General features: G+C 39.4%; 2 protein-coding genes and 1 long non-coding RNA gene across 6 annotated transcripts; 1 reads left to right on the top strand and 2 right to left on the bottom strand.

Annotated features, from left to right (window-relative positions):
• Nucleotides 1–42: 42 nt before the first annotated feature.
• Nucleotides 43–2,256, bottom strand: LOC120900901 (2-oxo-4-hydroxy-4-carboxy-5-ureidoimidazoline decarboxylase-like). 2 transcript variants are annotated; one of them, XM_040308497.1, is made up of 3 exons: nucleotides 2,148–2,256; nucleotides 412–750; nucleotides 43–335 (listed from the first exon to the last, which is right to left on the bottom strand). In XM_040308497.1, coding segments are annotated over exons 1-3 (525 nt in total). In that variant the 5' UTR covers nucleotides 2,150–2,256; the 3' UTR covers nucleotides 43–151. The 2 variants fall into 2 exon arrangements, with proteins under 2 accessions (XP_040164431.1, XP_040164430.1); XM_040308496.1 differs by lacking the exon at nucleotides 2,148–2,256 and adding an exon at nucleotides 845–1,233.
• On the top strand, nucleotides 1,335–2,098 carry LOC120900902 (proteasome maturation protein). Its single transcript, XM_040308498.1, has 3 exons — nucleotides 1,335–1,465; nucleotides 1,546–1,677; nucleotides 1,749–2,098. Exons 1-3 carry the CDS (start codon nucleotides 1,361–1,363, stop codon nucleotides 2,007–2,009), a joined length of 498 nt encoding a protein of 165 aa, XP_040164432.1. The 5' UTR covers nucleotides 1,335–1,360; the 3' UTR covers nucleotides 2,010–2,098.
• A 6,272-nt stretch (nucleotides 2,257–8,528) lies between the features above and the next one.
• On the bottom strand, nucleotides 8,529–13,065 carry LOC120900904. Of its 3 annotated transcripts, XR_005739259.1 has the most exons (4): nucleotides 12,345–13,065; nucleotides 9,983–10,290; nucleotides 8,927–9,270; nucleotides 8,529–8,817 (listed from the first exon to the last, which is right to left on the bottom strand). It is a non-coding gene; the product is annotated as an uncharacterized LOC120900904 (long non-coding RNA). The 3 variants fall into 3 exon arrangements; XR_005739258.1 differs by having other exon boundaries at nucleotides 8,529–8,851; nucleotides 8,927–10,290; XR_005739257.1 differs by having other exon boundaries at nucleotides 8,927–10,290.
• Between the last annotated feature and the right edge of the window lie 5,147 nt (nucleotides 13,066–18,212).

The following is an 18,212-nucleotide window of genomic DNA, read 5'->3' as shown; positions in this document are numbered from 1 at the left end:
AAATATAATTTATTGCAAACAATAGAAAAAAAATCCTGTAAATATACTCCAAGGATTAGCTTCAAAGGGGAGAAAAAGCCTTTTAGCAAATTTTATTAAAATGAAAGTAACACCATTTTCAGCAACATTTAGCACGATATTCTAACCAGTTTCACAGATTGTCAACCAACTGCAAGATTCGTAGGCGGCAAATTTTCTTCACTTCCTCCAATGCAATTTCCAGCTCCTGCTCAACGGTGTGATGGATTCTTTCCGATACGCTGCGAAGTATCACTTCAAACTTGGACGCTTCCCGAACACAAACCACGAAGGGAAATCCAAACTTTGCCTTGTAACTGCAACGATAGATCGTAATAGAAGAGTCAAAATTTGCCTTGTAATGTTAATCCTAATCGTGGCATCGGCTCTTACCTTTCGTTCAGATCCGTTAGCTTCTTTTTGTCCTCCGGGGACAAGTTATCCAGACCCACCGATGCATGCTCGTTTGTTGAATCTTCCGATAGTTGGTTTGTGTCCAGCATTTTCCCGGCCAGATCGGGATAGAGGCGCAGTATTTTCAGCTTCGTCTCGGCGGGCAAGCGCTCCAGGTAGCTTTGGAAGGCAGCGATCATGGTGGCGAAGCTTTTGAAGGGCAACAGGGCCGAGCAGAATATGGCAGCTTCCGGCCAGCATTCTATCACGTTTTCGAACGTTTTGTGAAACTCTCCGGGCGAGAGCGCATTCAGCTGTTGCAGCGTCAATTTAGGGCGCCTGTAAATGAATGTTACCTTAATGGTTGTTCGAACTTATGTTTATGTTTAACACTATAGTAACGCAAATTGCACTCAAATTAAACACCACTTACATCTCGCTGTTTTGGTATGTATGCTAGGAACTTTGGAAGGTGACTGAATGCGCTTGGCGGTCGCAGATAACAAATACTTCCGAGCGTGGAACAATCAGAGCCCGTGCGGCGAAGTTCTGGGGCTGATTGATGGACCTTTAATCGCTGTTTACTATCTCTGTTGTTATTTTAAAACGCATCTCGGCGACGACATGTGCTCACACAAACTGTGACGAAGTCTACGCGAGAAAGCATTTGCTCATTTTGGCAACGGTGTGCAATTCTGATAGCACCAATTCCGCTACAGTAGTCTACATTGAAAAATATTAAATTAATCGAAACACATATTGCATTCAGTTCACTGATGTAAATTTAAAATTGAACAATTAATTTTCGTACAATTGTTCCAACGTGACTTGCACAAATATTCAAAACTGTTTGGAAACGAAGGCAAACAAAAATTAAACAAAATTTCAAGTCGACCAAACAATTTCATCGACATGCCGTTTCTGAAGGGGGGTTGATGGCTTCGACGCGATGACAGCACTGGAACTGTCAAAGTCGGCACATCATTACTTGCAAAAAGCAAAACATTTCTTGTGGACGCGATCATTCTCACCTAAACTAAACTGTATCAAGATGGTAAGCTGGCGACTAGAGTGTTAAACTAAACCATCACACTTTGCTCACATTCGTATTTAACAATTTCCACTTCCCACCAGGATGCTGCCATTAAAGTAACTCCGAAAATGCCGGCCACCTTCAACGAGTTCATGGGCCATCTGGAGCCGCGCGATGAAACTTGCGTCGCCCAACTGCAGGCCGTCCATCCACTGAAGCAGTCCGAGCTGAACGTGAGTACTGTTCGCAACCGGCTTCCGGAACTTTTCATTGCAACTAATGTTCAAAATTGTTTACTTCACAGTTCGACCAACATCGTCACAATCTCAACATGCAAATGCTGCGAAAGCACGAGGGACTAGCGGCGCCGCTCAAAATTGCAATGGAACTGAAAGCCGTTTCGAAGGTTGGCCATTTGCCGTTCCTTCCGTCGACAAATTTGGCCCGGGACGTGCTAACGGGCCGGGATGAAATGATCGAGTTCTCGGACATCTTTAACCTGGAGGAGCACCAGGAAGTGATGCGTCAGCCCCATGCAGTGATGGAGAAGGCATTGGGGATGTAAGACGGAAGTTGATTGTTTATACACAATAACAGCAGAGGCGAGCACGGAGTGTTGGGGTTTGGAATAAATTCTTAAGAACGTAAGAATTCCTTGTGTTGTAGCTGTATGTTTAGTGTTTTGCTTCAAGTGATAACTTACATTTTTGATGAATTGTTGTGCTGAAGATTCGATCAAAGTAGACTGCACTTGAACACGTCTTTATTTCGTGGAACTACAATTGCATTGAAAACAAAGAGACAAAACCGGTTTGGGGGGCCATTCTGCACTGTGTGGCGGACGTGTGTTGCTTCTTGGTCATACGAGTGACGTTTGTAGATGTAGATATCATCTAATTACATTTTGTTTTTACCATTCTTTTGATTACTAATTCGATGTGGTATGTGAGGTTTAAACTATAAAAAGTGGCAACTGAACAGTACGAATACTCTAGTCTTTTAGGGCCATCAGAACTGGTAACATCTTTAAATAGTTATGGCGTACAATAATAGAGGGTAAGTAAACAGAAATAGAAAGAAAAGCAAACCAACTAGGTTTGCTAAATTATGCTAATTAAACATGCGTTCTGTCGAATTATTCTTAGTAATAGCTTTGGTTGTAAAGAAAAGAAAAAAAAGACATACAAGAAGCAATTGATGTACCCCTCGGCGAAGTTCGATACGGTAGCGCCATCTATCCGTCAGAATTCGTTCTAGAAGAGGATAAAAAATACCCTAGCCGCAAAATTGAATATTTCGGACGTCGTGTGGACGTCGTGTGGACGGGTCCACACGACGTCCGGTTTAAGAGGTTACTCGACCTAGCGAACTTTTTTAGAAGGGTTTTATGGCAAAAATTGTGGCAAATTTCCCAGGGTTGTTGTATCGAATAGCAGCCACAAAAAAAAAAAAAAAATTATGGATGGCTAGAAAAAATGAATCTTGCCCTCCCCCGCACTCCTTCCTGGTCGGTAGTTGCGATTACACCAGCTGTTCATATGATGGTGGTGGGAGTGATATCGCTTATCTGCTGTCTTCTTTATCCGTTCTACCAGATCATATTCGTTTTGAGTGACGTCCTTCCCCACCTCCCAAGTGCCACAAATCCACTAAACGACCACCTAAACGGAATATAGAAAGACTTCGTTTAGCAGACGGCAAACGACTCATGCATTCTAAAAATAGCGAAAAAGCTGGTGGCGCTCTCTGTTGGTGGGATACCCCAACCAGTTGAGCTTCATCGCTTGGAGGAGAACTTTCTCATTTCCTCTGTACTGTTGTATGGTTTCGCATTGAAGTTATGCATCGCTAGAACTAGAACGGCGATACGATTGTTTAAATACTAAACTCCAACTGATACTACCAGTACTGAAGGAAGTGAAAATTGAGTAATGGTCGTTGGTGTTGATACCCACGTATCTGATCACACGACCGACCAGTAAGATAGATTTTTGCTCAGAAAGTTAGAAGGCTAAATAGGTCATGATAAGATGAAACTTGTCGAAACAAATTGCAAGAAAAGGATAGCAATATAATGATGAGTTGTGATACGCCATCTATTGATCAAACCAATGAAACTGTGGAGCTTTCATTTTTTTTCTATGGATATTCAATTTTCCAGTCGTTTAAGCTTAATCTGTGGCGCTTGGGCTCCTTCGTTTTCCCAGCAATTATTGGCGAATGCTTGACCTTGTGTGAGCGCGCTTGGCTTGGGGTTATTTTTTTTCCCGTTTTTTTTGGCTGCTGATGCATTGCGCGTTGGCTAGAGCGCCGTCGTTCGAATCTGGATTTGATCAACGCGCAAGTTGTCGTGTGGATGGAATCGATAGCAAGCTCATAGCCTGCCGTACACATTGTCTTCTTCTTCTTTGACATAACAAACAATGCTATAGACAGGGCTGAAACGACTTCTTAACCTTACTCAAATCACGCTATCGGATAGTCGGTTCTTGCTATCCGGGGAATGGTCCGGATAAGAATCGATCTCGTCCGGTCTCGTAGGAACCGGTCTCATCACAGCATGCGTTCAATGAGTCGGGGCGCTGGTCGAAGAGAGCGCCAGAGTGACGATTAAAAGATTGCAGCAGATTGCCGTTTGGTTTAAAGGGTATACAATATGCGGCATTTAATTGTTGCTCGACCGCAGAAATATTTTACCAAAATGTGTCCCAAATATACTGTGTTTGTGGTTGTGCTAGTCACAAAACGCTTTCCGTACAGTGTGGCACATTAACGAGCACGAATTTGTATAGCATTTGGTGTGCCAGAGCCATTGCTTCTAACAATTTCCCTTTAACTGACTAAAAGATCGTGAGGAAGATGATCGTTCGCAGCCAATGCCAATGCCACACATGTGAAAAACAAGGAGAAAGAAAATTTCCTCATGTGTGAGAAAGAGCAGCAACAACCATACCCTTGAGCCGGTAACATGGAGAGAATGCGACGGGACATCATCGCCTGTGAGCGAGAGTGAAACAAAAGATAGAACCATAATCTTCCCAACCATAATCAACAACCATAATTCGTGTGTGTGTTCGCCCCATACAAATGGCATAATTTTTATTTTCGCTTGGTCGAAAATCGCGGCGGAAACCCGATTTTGCGGCTAGGGTCGTGGTGTTCTGCTATTAGTCATAGAACTATTAGTCATGTAATTCAATACACTCAAACACTACACGGATGCTTTTTTTAAATCATGACAAAAATAATCGTCATCTAATGGCTATTTTTTTAAAAAGTCTGGTGCTATTAGAATACAATCTGCTTGGCATTATGCAGCTCACACGTTTACGCAATAGTCACGTGTTGATTAGCACGTTTGCAATAACTCGCGCAAGAAACGTTTTGTTCCCTGTTTTTGTATATTAGATCAGAGATGTCCAAAGCTTTCAGTTCGTGGGCCACTTTGCCGTACAAATAATGTTGCTCAGGGCCATTTTGAGCTTAGCTTTAACTAATGGATGAATGTTTCAATCTCGCTTTGACATGCTAACAGATTCTATGAAATGTCTGTCTAATAATGCAAAATGAATGTGATTTTCAAATGATGAAATTCAACTTTAGGATTAAAATAGTTAAAATTGCACGTTATTTATTAAAACTCTTAAAAATCCATCGTGTGCCACATGATAGGCTCTCGAGGGCCTCATTAAATAAAAAGAAAGCTTGTCGATGTCTCTCAGCGGTGTTGGTGAACAAAAGTGTCTCCAGTATTGGATCTCGTTTGCTTGATAAATTAATAACAAACCTCCAGCTTTCATAGTGATATATCATTGATTTCTAACAACAACAAAAAGGGAAAGGAATGATAAAAGTTCAATGCACTTTGTTTCGTGAATCATCACCCTCACCCCGCAAAGAGTCCTATCAAATTTAATCAGTTAACGCCACCATGCCACACAAACTAATTCCACATTTGCTATCCAGCCCTAATTAATGGCTTGTAGCGCTAATAATAAACGGAGCTAGAAATGGGCACATTTTCGGGGGGAAGGGGGGGGGAGGGAAGAGCATAGACAATGGCGCTGGTGGCTGGTTCGGCCACCAGCCACAGATTCGATGCGGTCAAGATACATGCGTCGAGCGAACAAACGGAGATTTTATGGCAGCCCGTTGCTCTTGCTATCATCATTCGTCCGTCCTTTTCCATCACCCTTACCGTTGAGGAGGAAGGCAGAACCACACGGATCACGAAAATTATGTGATCCATCCAGTGGAAAAGTGCAGAAGACGCCCGAAACCCCCCGAAGGCTTGCCCTGCCGTCGCAATGGCTAATGGGTGTCCGCTTGATTACACGATAAAGAGCCTCATCGCCATCATCAACACCGTTGTTGGTGTTGTTGATGGCCGCCGTAGCTGGTTGCTGGTCCAAACGTTTTATGTCTTCATTTCAGTGGGGCGACGGAGAGATAAAGACAAGGTTCGTCTCTTCGGCCTGGGTGGAACGGTCCAATAGGAATTTTGATACGAGCTTGTGCGTGTGTCTTTACTGGTTTTTTTTGTTGTTGTTGTATTTGTTATTGTTGGCCATTTTCTTTTACATGCCGATGCTGGGTGCTATCGTTCTAATTAATTTTCGGCGATGTATGGCGATTGCTGTAGCGAAATTTGGAGCACAATGCGCCTGCTATTCCGTTTGGTTGTCCCGTTTCCATGGCGAATGGGATCAATCAAAGCGTGTGTTCGTTAACGCGGGGTGATAGAAGAAAAGCAAGAAACAGTTATTGAGCAGAATGGACTGAAGATCAACTGTTTTTGTTGAATGTAGTTTTTTCAACAATAAATTTATGTTGTATGGTACGTTACCACTTATTAAATTTACATGTTTGCCACGATAATTAAGAATTAATTGAAAAACTAACTGCAATTTTGAAGGTTCCTATTTTTTGATAAATATGTTCTATCGATCTGTTCACCTCCAGTGGTCATGTTTTACAGTTCACCTTTACTTACTACAGTTTACTTACTAGTCGAAATAGTTATATTACATCAGAATCTATGGTAAATTGTACACCATTGCAATAAAAATATGTTTTTGGCAATGCAAATAACAAGAATGTAATGATATTTGAAGGTGGATACAATAAATGCCTAGATGGCCGTACAGGGAAGATCATAGATCATAGGAAGATCGAGGCAATCGCATTTTGGTTTAATGCATCTAAGAGTACAAGAGAGAAAAAAAACACTCAAACATGGTAGGTTATCCGCTGGCCTGTGTTGGTCCTGACGAAATAAAGTTAAAAGGTAGAAAGTTGAAGTTTCAGAATTAGAAGGTTTTGCTCTGTTAAAATGGAATGGAAAGTAATGTGACTAATTTAATTTATATTTTTTACCTCATATTCTATGCAAAAGGGTCCGAAACTGTTTGTAATTTGAATCAATTCGGTAAATCGTTTGTAGCAATACAATGCGTAAGCAACTGGGCACAAACTATTTTAAATTGAATTGGAAAAGGTGAAATCGAATGTTTTACATTTATGTATAAACTAATGGCATAACTTTCCCTTTGGCCAAGCTGTTAAGGGAATAAATACTCACTACTGCAGGCCTCTTAAAAATAAATGATTAGGACATTATCTATCTTTAATCTATGTGTCATTTTCACTCACCAACAGAAGTCTTCCCAAGTTTCACTACAGTGCATGATGATAACCGAGCTCTTTTATTGACAAGTTTGATAAATCACTCAAAATAATCGTTTAATCAAATCTGACCATACTTGATCGTATTTTCGGTGCTATACACAGATACTTCAAAATAACTCCTATCTCTTAATTACAAATATATTTGCAGCAGGAATAAACATTTACAACATTGCTGATTCAATTGTATCCCAATCACTGAGATTCCTTAAAAAATGCCCATTCTCCACGCTTATTTGCATCATTATTGCATCGCAACGCGATTGCATGGGAACGGAATTTGGAGCTTTATTATGGGTGCAATGCTGCATATAATAATAATAATAATAATAATGATCAATCAGTGTGCAGAGTGTCGAAGTATTCAATTTCTTCGCACATTCGATTGGATTCGTCGCTGCTGACCGTTGTTAAAATAGTTTATGTATTCTCTCCCTCTGACTTTTCACTGATCCTTGCAGCGCTTGTTTTACAGCGGTGGTAAAGGTGCGCTTGGACGGTTTCTCTTTTTTCTGTAGGTTTTTTTTCTGTTTTTATTTCACAAAGCATAAAGCGGAGCAGAGGAATAATGTAGTGCAGCGTGTTGCGCTTAGCCTGAGCACTGCGCGCGCGCGCACACACAACGAACTTGGTTTGGTATGGGAAAGATCGTTCGAAAAACCAGAAAAAACGTCAGAGTTACTGTAAGAAAAAAAGCACACAGTGAGAGAAGTGAAACGCATCAACCATTCTGTTGCGTTCCTGTTCCAGAACGTTTATGACACCTCCGGGGTCCCCAGGGAACCATAAAACCCGGAGCGGGAGTGTTTTATCAAGAACGCAGAAAAAAGCAACCCGATCGAAAACGGGTCGAGGATCGAGTATAGACCGTGTTAAGGTGTGTGTGTGTGTGTGTGTGTGTTTGTGCTGAAACGAGCTAAAATATGCAAGTCCAAATTAAGGACAACACAACAAAAAAAAAAAAAACGACAGGTAACAGGTATTTTAATTCGACCAAAAGTCAAAAGCTTTCTTCATTTCTTGGTGTTTGCCTCTCGTTTTCATGCGATCTTGCGATGCACGATCGTATTCGGCACCCCTATCCAACCCCTAGCGTAGTAGGCCATATTTTGCCCTTTTCTCTACCACACGATACGCGTCAGATAAGGGCTTATCCGTTTGATCGGATTGCTTTTAATTAGTTGGCTGGTCGGGCAGGCAGCCGGCAACATGGCCACCATCAACACGCACGAGGGAGCTGAATGCGCCGCGTGTAAAATGATCTCAATATGGCGAATGAAAGCGATCGTTTTTGTTGGTTTCACGGACAAACACACACACTGAGTGGACAAAGCGGACACATAAAGGAGGCTGTTGAGAAGAATAAGATAGCATCTAAGTCTAAAAAAAAAGTAATATATTTGGTAAGCATTATTCGGGCCTTGAGGATTCATACTCTGTCCGATGCTTTATTCTATATACCTTTTTGATTCGACTGTTTCGATTTGTTTCCTTTCGTTTTCCCCCTAATTCGACCGTGTTTCATCATTTAATGTTCCACGGTGTGGCTCATTAATCAGGAAGAATGCTGCTCGGGATGACCACCATTCCTTCAATGTCGATCATTTGTTACGTTTCTGTATTCCACGTTTCCTCCTCTGCACGAGATCACTTTCTGGGCTGAAATCAATAATCAAAAGGCCTTTTTTCTGGATTGTGAAAACGAGAAGAAAAGAAAACGCACTAAGAAAGAAAGAAGCTCTTACAGCAGGAAAGACGTAAAACTGGATAATACTTTGAAAGGTAATTTTTTCCCACCTATCTTCTGCCCGGACCAGCCCATTCCAATTCCAAAAGACTGCTGGCGTTCTGACTCGGTGTCTCTCTCCACTGTGTCGCCCGTCTCGCGTCTTTAGCGCTGCGTCAGCTTCAGCATTGTTTGGTCGCTTCATTTCAGCGTCTAATTTATGGCTTCTCCCAAACACCCCACCCTATATACCCTTGTACCGTGCACGGCCCCGGCCGTTCGGATTATTCGATGGGGCAGCACAGCCACGTTGCCTTGACACTGCAGTGCTGCGCTGCTGCTCTCAGCGATGGGTGTCTTCTGTTTCTTCGCTTTATTTTTCTCTCCCATCTCCCATCCAATACGGCTGCAAGCGCTACAAGCAGAAGAAGCATAAGAAGACGATAAAAAAGGGCCGGCAAAAGGGCCAAAGGGCAACGGGAAGGATAATGGTTGAAGGGAACGCAGATAAGACGTTCCAATCGAACGATGGCAGCAGCAGCTGGATTGGGATTGTGTCCTTAATTGATTCCCGGCCTACTATGCTCCCTTCGTTCTACCATCGTTTTCGGAGACTTTTTACATCGGCCATTACTGTTTTTCCTCTTGTCCGTCGTCAATTCTTCACCGGGCCGAAAAGTAGAAGGCGTTGCTATAGTAACGCACCAAGACGCATCACCATTCGTAAAGGTTCTTGTACAATGTTCACCAGCACGTTGGAGTTTGTTGCAAGAAGCTAAGGAGGTACCAATGATATGGCAAGCAATGGTTTGTGTGTGAGACGTATCTACTTGTTAAAAATATTGCCCGTCCCTACTGTTCAAGTTTTTGATGCTGAGTAGGCGAGCTTTTAGTAGAGAAAAAAAATGCAGGAATTGATATTGCATGCTGTGCCGGAAACAATCAATCGAACAATAAAAAATGCACAAAATAACAAAAATCTGTGAGAATGGAGCAGACGATCGTTCAGCATCAAGTCATTCTTGCACAAAGAGCTTCCTGTCCTATGATAATGTATCAATTATCAATTTATTACATTACATTCTGATCTTATTTCTACTTACATCTGATCATTATTTGATACTTACAGTACATATTAGTCAATTCTGAATACCTTGGAAATTTGAAGAGATTTTCAAACTTCACACACTTTGCTCAACTCGAACGACAATATTTAATATTCGTCCTGGGTTCAAGCCTTGAGTGGACCGTCCTCCCGTGGCAAGGACTGACTATCCGGCTGCGAGGTACTGAATAAAGTCTGGAAAGCCTGTTGTGTAATAGGCCGGCATGTCCTACGCGAACATACGCCAAATAGAAGAAGAAGCATTTTGCTACAGTTTGTCAGACCATCTATCGTGATAAAACCGTATCAGTGTACCGTAAACTGTTTGAGCTATAAAAGAAAAACCAAAAGTATGTATTTTAATTGAAAACGAGCATTCAATATTAGGGAAACGTAGGTTTTGTAAAGAAAAATGATTATCAAACCAATGAACATTCGTTTTTATGATTTGTTCAACAACGTGTAAAGCTACAACTGATGTTTTAGCTCCAAAACCCTTACGAAATCATAAGTGTTCTGAATTCACTAACACAAACTAAAGTTTTTGTAAAGAATATCTGCTTATCTTCTTGGTGGAATTGTAAAGGTAAAAGTGCTAAAAATACACATTTGCTAAAGGAACCTCCAGTAATTGCCAATTATAAAGGTTATTCAATAATATGCAATATACAATATAAATGTCAACAACATTCAAGATTTTCAACAAGGTTCAAGACTCGTATACATCGCCGTAGTAAGGATTGACTATACGGCTGCGTGGTACTTCATAAGCCTCGAAATATAGATCAGTATAACCGCGTATATTGTTACGCTAAAAAGTGAAATGATATTTTCGGGGATTTTTCAAAAATCGGGTTCGGGCCACTCAAAACTTTTTAGTTGAACTCTAACAACTGTAACTGGGGCCAAAAATTGTTTAATAGTGTTTAAAAGTATAGATTTTAGCTATCACTCATACCCTTCTGTTGGATAAATTATAAACAGTTGTCGATCTTAACCTGTGATATCATTCCCTAAAAGTAACTGAATCTAAATGCAGTGAAATACACTAAACAACAGATAATAAATGAATACAATGTTAAATGTTTTGTTTTCATCATGCTATAATTATGGTGAAAGTAGAATATTCAATCTTAACCCGAGTAATTTGATTGTTTGTCAGACGTTTAGTTTAGTTTTGTTTGTTGTAAACACTTTTAATATAATTTACTTTAGTTTTGATTTTGGTGCAAAAAGCACGTTTTGGTTAATCAAAACAATCTTTCATTCGAAAATCCCATGAAAAGTTTAGTTATCAGGTTCAAAGTTTCGGAATTTATTTCGTTTCCTTATAGCTTTTAAGCACGTTGAAAATGTGTATTAAAGCATTTGCGAGAATTTCTTTATTGGTTTCATGGTTTGAAATAAATAAAACTTATAAAATCACTAAATTGGTAATAAGATCATGCTTTTCTTTCTATATTTAAATAAACTGGTACAGCTTGATCAATTCCAAGATCACTTCTGACTAATTACCTTTCTATGCTATTGCATTCTCAAATCAATTAATCGATGCCAGAGTATGGTTTAGTGCACAAAGTGTGGTTTTAAGAGCCCTTTTATCTATTAAATTCCACGAGCTTCTAACATTTTAAAAAGATAATAGTTGTTGTTGGATAAAATTGTCTCGAATTAAATGTATCAAAATTAAATCTATACGTAAAATTATTATAATTTCTCCGATAAACGCGAAAAAAACTGGAAACTTTAACAGTCGTTGTCTCTAACTCACATATTTTTGCCTCAAAGGCAACAATTTTTGACAGTGCGCATCAATTATTGTCTGTAAGGCATCAATTTTAGACACTGGGCATACATTTTTGTATATAAAGCATCAATTTTTGACTGTGAGTCAATTGCTTTATTTACAAAATTTAACGTAATTTCTGAAACTGTGTGTTCTGAAATGATTGAAATTAAGTTAAATAGTGAATAATTGTATTGATAGTATTGATTGATTTATTGATTTTGTATTTTTTTAAGATGTAGAATAACAATTGTTAAAAATCTGCTTCAATACCTTGTAAAATTGTCATGTTTCCTACAGGAGTCAAAAATTGATGACTTACAGACAAAAATAGGTTCGTTAGAGTCAAAAATGGATGCGCACTGTCAACAAATTGAAGCCTTAGAGGCAAAAATTGATGCGCACTGTCAAAAATTGATGCCTTTGACCCAAAATTAGGTAACAACGACTGTAAGGCACATCATATGTTGGGTTTCATTTAATCACTGTCGACGCAGAATCGTACCATCCATTCCCAGACACCATAAACCCTTGCACTGCATGTAGTTTCATTAGTAATAATTGGTGGAACTTGTTAAAGAAACAGTCACATACTCACACACACACAATAAACCACCTACAGCGGTATGACACGGTTCGATCTCATTACTTGCCACCCATACCCACGGACGGTATGTGAGCATCACCGACACAAGATGCAGTCCAAACCCATACCTTTACACCGGAAGACGTTTATTTTCCCACCATGTTTCTGTTGCGCACCTTTTCGCACCAATCAACCCTATTCGAAGCAACCCCCGGCCCAAGGTTACACGATTGCACGGAAACGTATCAGCCACGGTGATCGCGTATCGCGCGGAAGAACGATCTGATGGAAGCAATTAAGGCACTGCCTGGTGGGTTGGGTAGTACTGTTGTCCGATCTGACCAGACCATCATCATCACCGTGCGGGATGCGATCGGGACGTCCTGTAGGGTTTGGTGTTGCAAACATAAATCATACACGAGTGATTGTGTTCGTCGTTGGAATGATTTACGACAGATTGTCAGCATGGAAGACATGACGGTGCGTTGCATGCGTTCGCGTTCTGTACCAGTGTGTGTGTGAAGCCTTTTTGTTTGTGATAATGCACCGAGCAAATGTATCACCTCTTCACGAAACTGAGTGATTTGACTTGATTTGGGATGGAAAAAAACTAAAAAACACAGCAAAGAAAACCGAACCTTAATCATCGCCAACAAAGCCACACGACACGCGAGGCACTAGGATCGACTGAAGTGGACTGATAAAGCTGGGCCTTGGGGAAGTTAAGAGCGCTTTCGATGTACACAGAGTATACAGAGCTCTTCGCGTACTCGCTGTGTATAACAAACATGGCGCAAAGCGATGCGCAATGGTGGCATTTACATCGAGGCGTCGATCGATCACACGCTGATAGGCCAGGATATGGATCCCGAAATGCTTACTCGAGTGGTGTTTGATAATGTGGTACGAACAAGAAGACCCCATATACGATAGAAAGAGCTAGCCACTGCTCTACACACTCTCTCGACAAAGTAAGGCTGTGATAATAAGTTCCTGATAAGCTTACCATCCCGGACTGGCCGGACTCTCTTGGGGGGGTTGCGCTGTACTGCCGGGACCTAATGGGCGGATCAAATCGATTCGATCGATTATTGATTATTGAAGTGGCCACCACAGTGAACATATCAAAACCGGACCGGTTGCTGGTATCTTCTCAACTGGACGCTTGTTTGGTTCACCTTACGCTCCGCTATCAGTTAAGTATGTAACTGTTTCTTTCTTTGTGGTTTGTTTTGATTTCCAAGGTACCACAGGTCCCGCACAGGCTAGACAACAAAGCCTGACGGGCCAATTTGGGCTCGAAGTTGATGAGTTGGTAATTTTTAATCCAAATAGTGATTAGCGCCAACGTGGAACCAATCGGGCCACTTTTTCAGTCCATATCATCATTATCGGTGCGCCATTTCACTGGCTCACTCGCTCTCGCTCTAGCGTTGGTTTGGCTGCAGGATCGATTTATTACCTTTGGACTGAAGTGGGGGGGGGGGGGGGTGGTTAATTGGCACGAGCGAGTTTTACTGAACAAATCTGTGTACTTTTATAGTGTAAACAGATCGTAAAGATAGTTTGCTGATGGATCTAAAGATGGATGGATCTTTTTGTGTGTGCAATCCACAAACCACTCTCACAACATTGATTTGGTTTTGTGCGCGTGTTTGTGAAGTGTTAGAGTAACAAGGGTGGTTTGTGTGTGTGTGGTTGTGTGGAGGTGTCTTCCAAGCAAGTGTATTGCAATGTGGAGTAGATTATAAGTTTCCAACATGTATTATGCCCTACCTAAAGTCAGTGCAAACTCTCAATTGTATTGTTATTTGTTTGCTTATAATATTAAAATTTGCATTTTATAATTACACATTGGATTTATATGTACAACGATGATACAAAATTTATAAAACCACCTTAATAATTGCTAATTGATGGTACTAAAGAAATGGTATCAAAAAGAGTTCCATAAAAGTCAAACATGTTGGTTCGGGCTGTTATAAATCAGCATGATGAGCATCATACGCAGTACCAAACCCAACCCAACCAAAGTTTATGAAACAACGTTTGGGAAAAGAAGCATAAATTTTATACAGTGAACAATGTAGTGGATAGCGAGGCAAAATGGGCATGTTAAGCAGTTTACTGAATATTCCTTTGAATACGTCACAAAACACAATTATTCTTACCGTGCGGCCAGACGAGGTGAAATATACAGCGAAATGAACTATTTGACAAGCGAAATATTTGACAGGTAAAGCTAAAGGGTTGGGACAGATACAACATCCGCTTTCGAATATCACTTCAAAGGAGTACCTTCTTAAGCGGAAAATTTACAAATAGAAAGAAATGATGAACTGTTGACTGAAAATTAACGATATACTTGATATTGAAGTTTTTTAATGGATTTAGTTGCAATTTTGTACACATTATTTGTTTATATTGCACATCAGCTGGTTGCTGTGATGCGTTATCTGACAGATATTTTACCTGTTAAATAGTTCATTTCGCTGTATATTTCACCACATCTGGCCTTGCAGTTACATTATTACATGCCTCCACCATTTATCTATGGTTTAAAATTGCCACATACAGTCAGAATTCAATAGTTGAACGGTTTTTAGTTGAACGTTCGATAGTTGGCTGACAACTCAATTAAAAATCATGCGTTTGTATGGGAAAACCGGTTTTTGAAAAATTCACCAAATTCGCATGGCCTGCCGAGAAAAATTTCATAAATTTTTTGTATGGAAAAACGTGCCAACTAAAAAGCACATATTCAATAGTTGGCAGGGAATCGAAGTTCAACCAATGAGTTCAGACTGTAGTCTTAAAATATCTGAAACACATGAAAAAAGTGTAAAATAAAAGTTGATGTTTTAGCTATTTTGACACGCGGGGTAAAATGGGCATAGCCCTGGGGCATATGTAAACAAAAAATGAAACCAAGGACTGTGTACAAACGAGGTCAAGTAATATAGAACGATTTGACAAGTAGCCAAAAGTTCGTTACAGGCAGTTTGACATCTAAGAGCCTTTTTCGATTCTAATTTTAATTGTGATAAAAATCGGTTCTGGTAATCACAAGAAAATTGTAAATTGGTTATTGAATGTTTCACTAAATGTATTGATGCCTCTTTTAATAATAATCGTTTAATGTTTTGATGATATTTTCAGGGCTTTCTGCTATCAAATGGCATCCAAGATGGCCAAACCTATTTTGGCTAATACTTGACCTCATTCCAACACAGTCCTTGCGTGAAAAGTCAAACCACTTGGGTAATTTAGGCCACAACAACTGCGCTTAGGTAACGGTTGCACACGTCACGTGACATGTAATCTCGTCCTATCGTTTGGTTTGCTGATAAGGAAAGCCATTAAAATTCCTCCAAAAATATATCATTAAAATTAAAACAGTTTTCACACGTTTCAATGTACAAAATCGGTTTTTTTGAAACTATGCCAAATGCCATTATTGTAGGGACATATTCAACACAATAGTCTTACCAAGCGCCATATGTCAAAAGCACCTGCTCCTTTTGCCCCACGTGAAGCATTTTTGTATTTTTTATTATTACTTTTAGTATTTCTGTATATACGAATGGGCCGGTGGTACAGTCGTCAACTCGTACGACGTAACAACATGCCCGTCATGGGTTCAAGCCCCGAATAGACCGTGCCCCCATACGTAGGACTGACTATCCTGCTATGGTAACAATAAGTCATTGAAAGCCAAGCTCACTTCACTAGTGTGTACAAAGGCAGGCCTTGACCGACAATGGTTGTTGTGCCAAAGAAAAAAAAATAAAAACAATACGTATAATGTATATTGTTATTTTAGTAAACACATGTATTCAATTGATGCGCTTTCTTCAGACAAATTGTATAGAAATATCGTATCTTTAAAAACATACCATGTAAATTTTCCAACCATCCCTGTGACACTGGCTTAAGCTTATTTTCGAAGAGGCAAACATTACATCAATATGCTACTAAATCTTCTTTTGCATTTTTTTTGTTGTTTATTATTTAAGGGTTATATAACGTACATGATGTTCATAAAACACTCCAATGAACAATTTTGAGCATTGGAAAGAATTTTTGTAGTCAAATAATGCTTAAATAGAAGATGCCCATTTTGCCCCGCTTTCCCCTATAAGAAAAATCTCAATCTGTAGAACTAATAACATAATACATGGAATACACGAAAGCAGTTAAAAAAAGATGAATAAATTAGAAGTGAAATGAAATCTTATGTGTTAATGACATCTCGTGGGATTTATTCAATTTTAATGTTTAATATTTCAAAATCAGCTTAAACAGACCTTCGGAGGAGATTGATCACTTACATCTGTTGGAAACTACAGCCAGGGACAGAGCAATGAATTAGATGTGTTCTGCTACATGAGGCGACACTGTTAGAGTTCAATGAGGGACAGAAAAGATATTATAACGAAATTACTATAATACATCAATACGGCATTTACTTTATCGTATATGAGCAATAGTTTTCGTATATGCATGCTTCAGTTATTTAACTAGTAGTGTCGTTTATTTCAGTTTCAATAGTGACGATACAAAATAAAAAATATAATGCAAAATGACCACAACGTTACAGATATCTACGTGTATTGGAGTGACTAATTGAGGCATTGAATTTTACAAATATATTCATAGTAATAAATTTAATGAATTGGTGAAAACGTTGTACATAAAAAGTGTAATGTGGAGTGTCAGTAGTTTAATTATTTTTGCAATTTTTGCGTGGGTTCAAGCCCAGAATGCACAGTTCTCTCGTAGCAAAGATCAGTGGAGGATTAACAGGGATGGAGGCCCAAAGCGGCCACATAATTGCAGGCCTTTCTGCAAATGTATTGAACGAGAAGATGTATGAAACCTTGGGGTCCAACGCGGCCGCTTAGTTTGCGTAGTGTTTAATCCGCCCCTGGTAAGGACTAGCTATCTTCAAAACTTCAAAAGTCTCGATTGCCTGTTTAGGCCGGCATGTTTGCGTATTATTTGTATTAATTAAGCTTAGTTCTATTTAGGCTAGTGATATTGAAGATGTTGGTCTCAAAAGAATAAGACAAGAGAAGAGTGAGGCCAGTATATGATAAAGATACAGAATCATAAATAGAAACAGAAAAATAACATTTCTTTATTGTTTTAGATTATACTGTATTTAAGAAAAGAATAGACACGGGGAACGATGTTCAGTCTATTCTTGAGTTACGCGGTTAATACGATCCGAAATAATTGAAACTATTTTTTTTTAATTCAAAACACTTCTTAAGAAAGAGTGGTTTGGATTACAGCAAATGATAATCATCAGCGGATGTTTAACGCATTATTAAAAAGGATTAATGCATAACATTAACATAATGAATTAAATTAAATGAATTGAAAATTTAAGTACAAATACATTTTAAAATGCATTTAAGTGTATCAAACAAAACCAATCAGAAGTTTAATCAGCTCTGAGAAATACGAAACTATTAATTTACTATTAATTTTATAAATAATAAAAATAAATAATTTAATGCGAAACTATTAACTTTACGGTATGAATTTAACACACTTTTGATGTCGTGATGCAGTTGTCTATCATAGCAGGCTATGAGTAAACCAATCAAAATGCAGGCCCATTATGAGCTGAGGCAGGCCTAGATATCGATTATGGTTATTGCTCCAAATAATAAGAATGAGAGGAACATTATTGTTAAAAAAAAGAATGCTTTAATATCAACTACTTTCCTTAGTTTCACATTGCAAATCGTTGGTACTTTAAGCCATGTGTAGGAAATGGCTTGTAATTAACTCTGCCTAACCCCTCAACGCTTACAGCTCTGTATCGCAATGATAAATTGGAACAATTTTCATACCAACAAAGCAACAAGA

This window comes from Anopheles arabiensis, chromosome 3, assembly GCF_016920715.1.
Source record: "Anopheles arabiensis isolate DONGOLA chromosome 3, AaraD3, whole genome shotgun sequence".
Classification (NCBI taxonomy): domain Eukaryota; kingdom Metazoa; phylum Arthropoda; class Insecta; order Diptera; family Culicidae; genus Anopheles; species Anopheles arabiensis.
Note: the sequence above shows the minus strand (reverse complement) of the source record. Positions and strands in the feature narration are given on the sequence as shown.

Bases quoted from the DNA above. Each gene is read 5' to 3' on its own strand.
- LOC120900902 (XM_040308498.1), top strand. From the start codon at position 1,361: ATGACAGCACTGGAACTGTCAAAGTCGGCACATCATTACTTGCAAAAA. The intron at 1,466-1,545 runs GTAAGCTGGCGA...ACTTCCCACCAG, and splicing joins AACTAAACTGTATCAAGATG to GATGCTGCCATTAAAGTAAC. The intron at 1,678-1,748 runs GTGAGTACTGTT...TTTACTTCACAG, and splicing joins TGAAGCAGTCCGAGCTGAAC to TTCGACCAACATCGTCACAA.
- LOC120900901 (XM_040308497.1), bottom strand. The intron at 336-411 runs GTAAGAGCCGAT...CTATCGTTGCAG, and splicing joins CTAACGGATCTGAACGAAAG to TTACAAGGCAAAGTTTGGAT.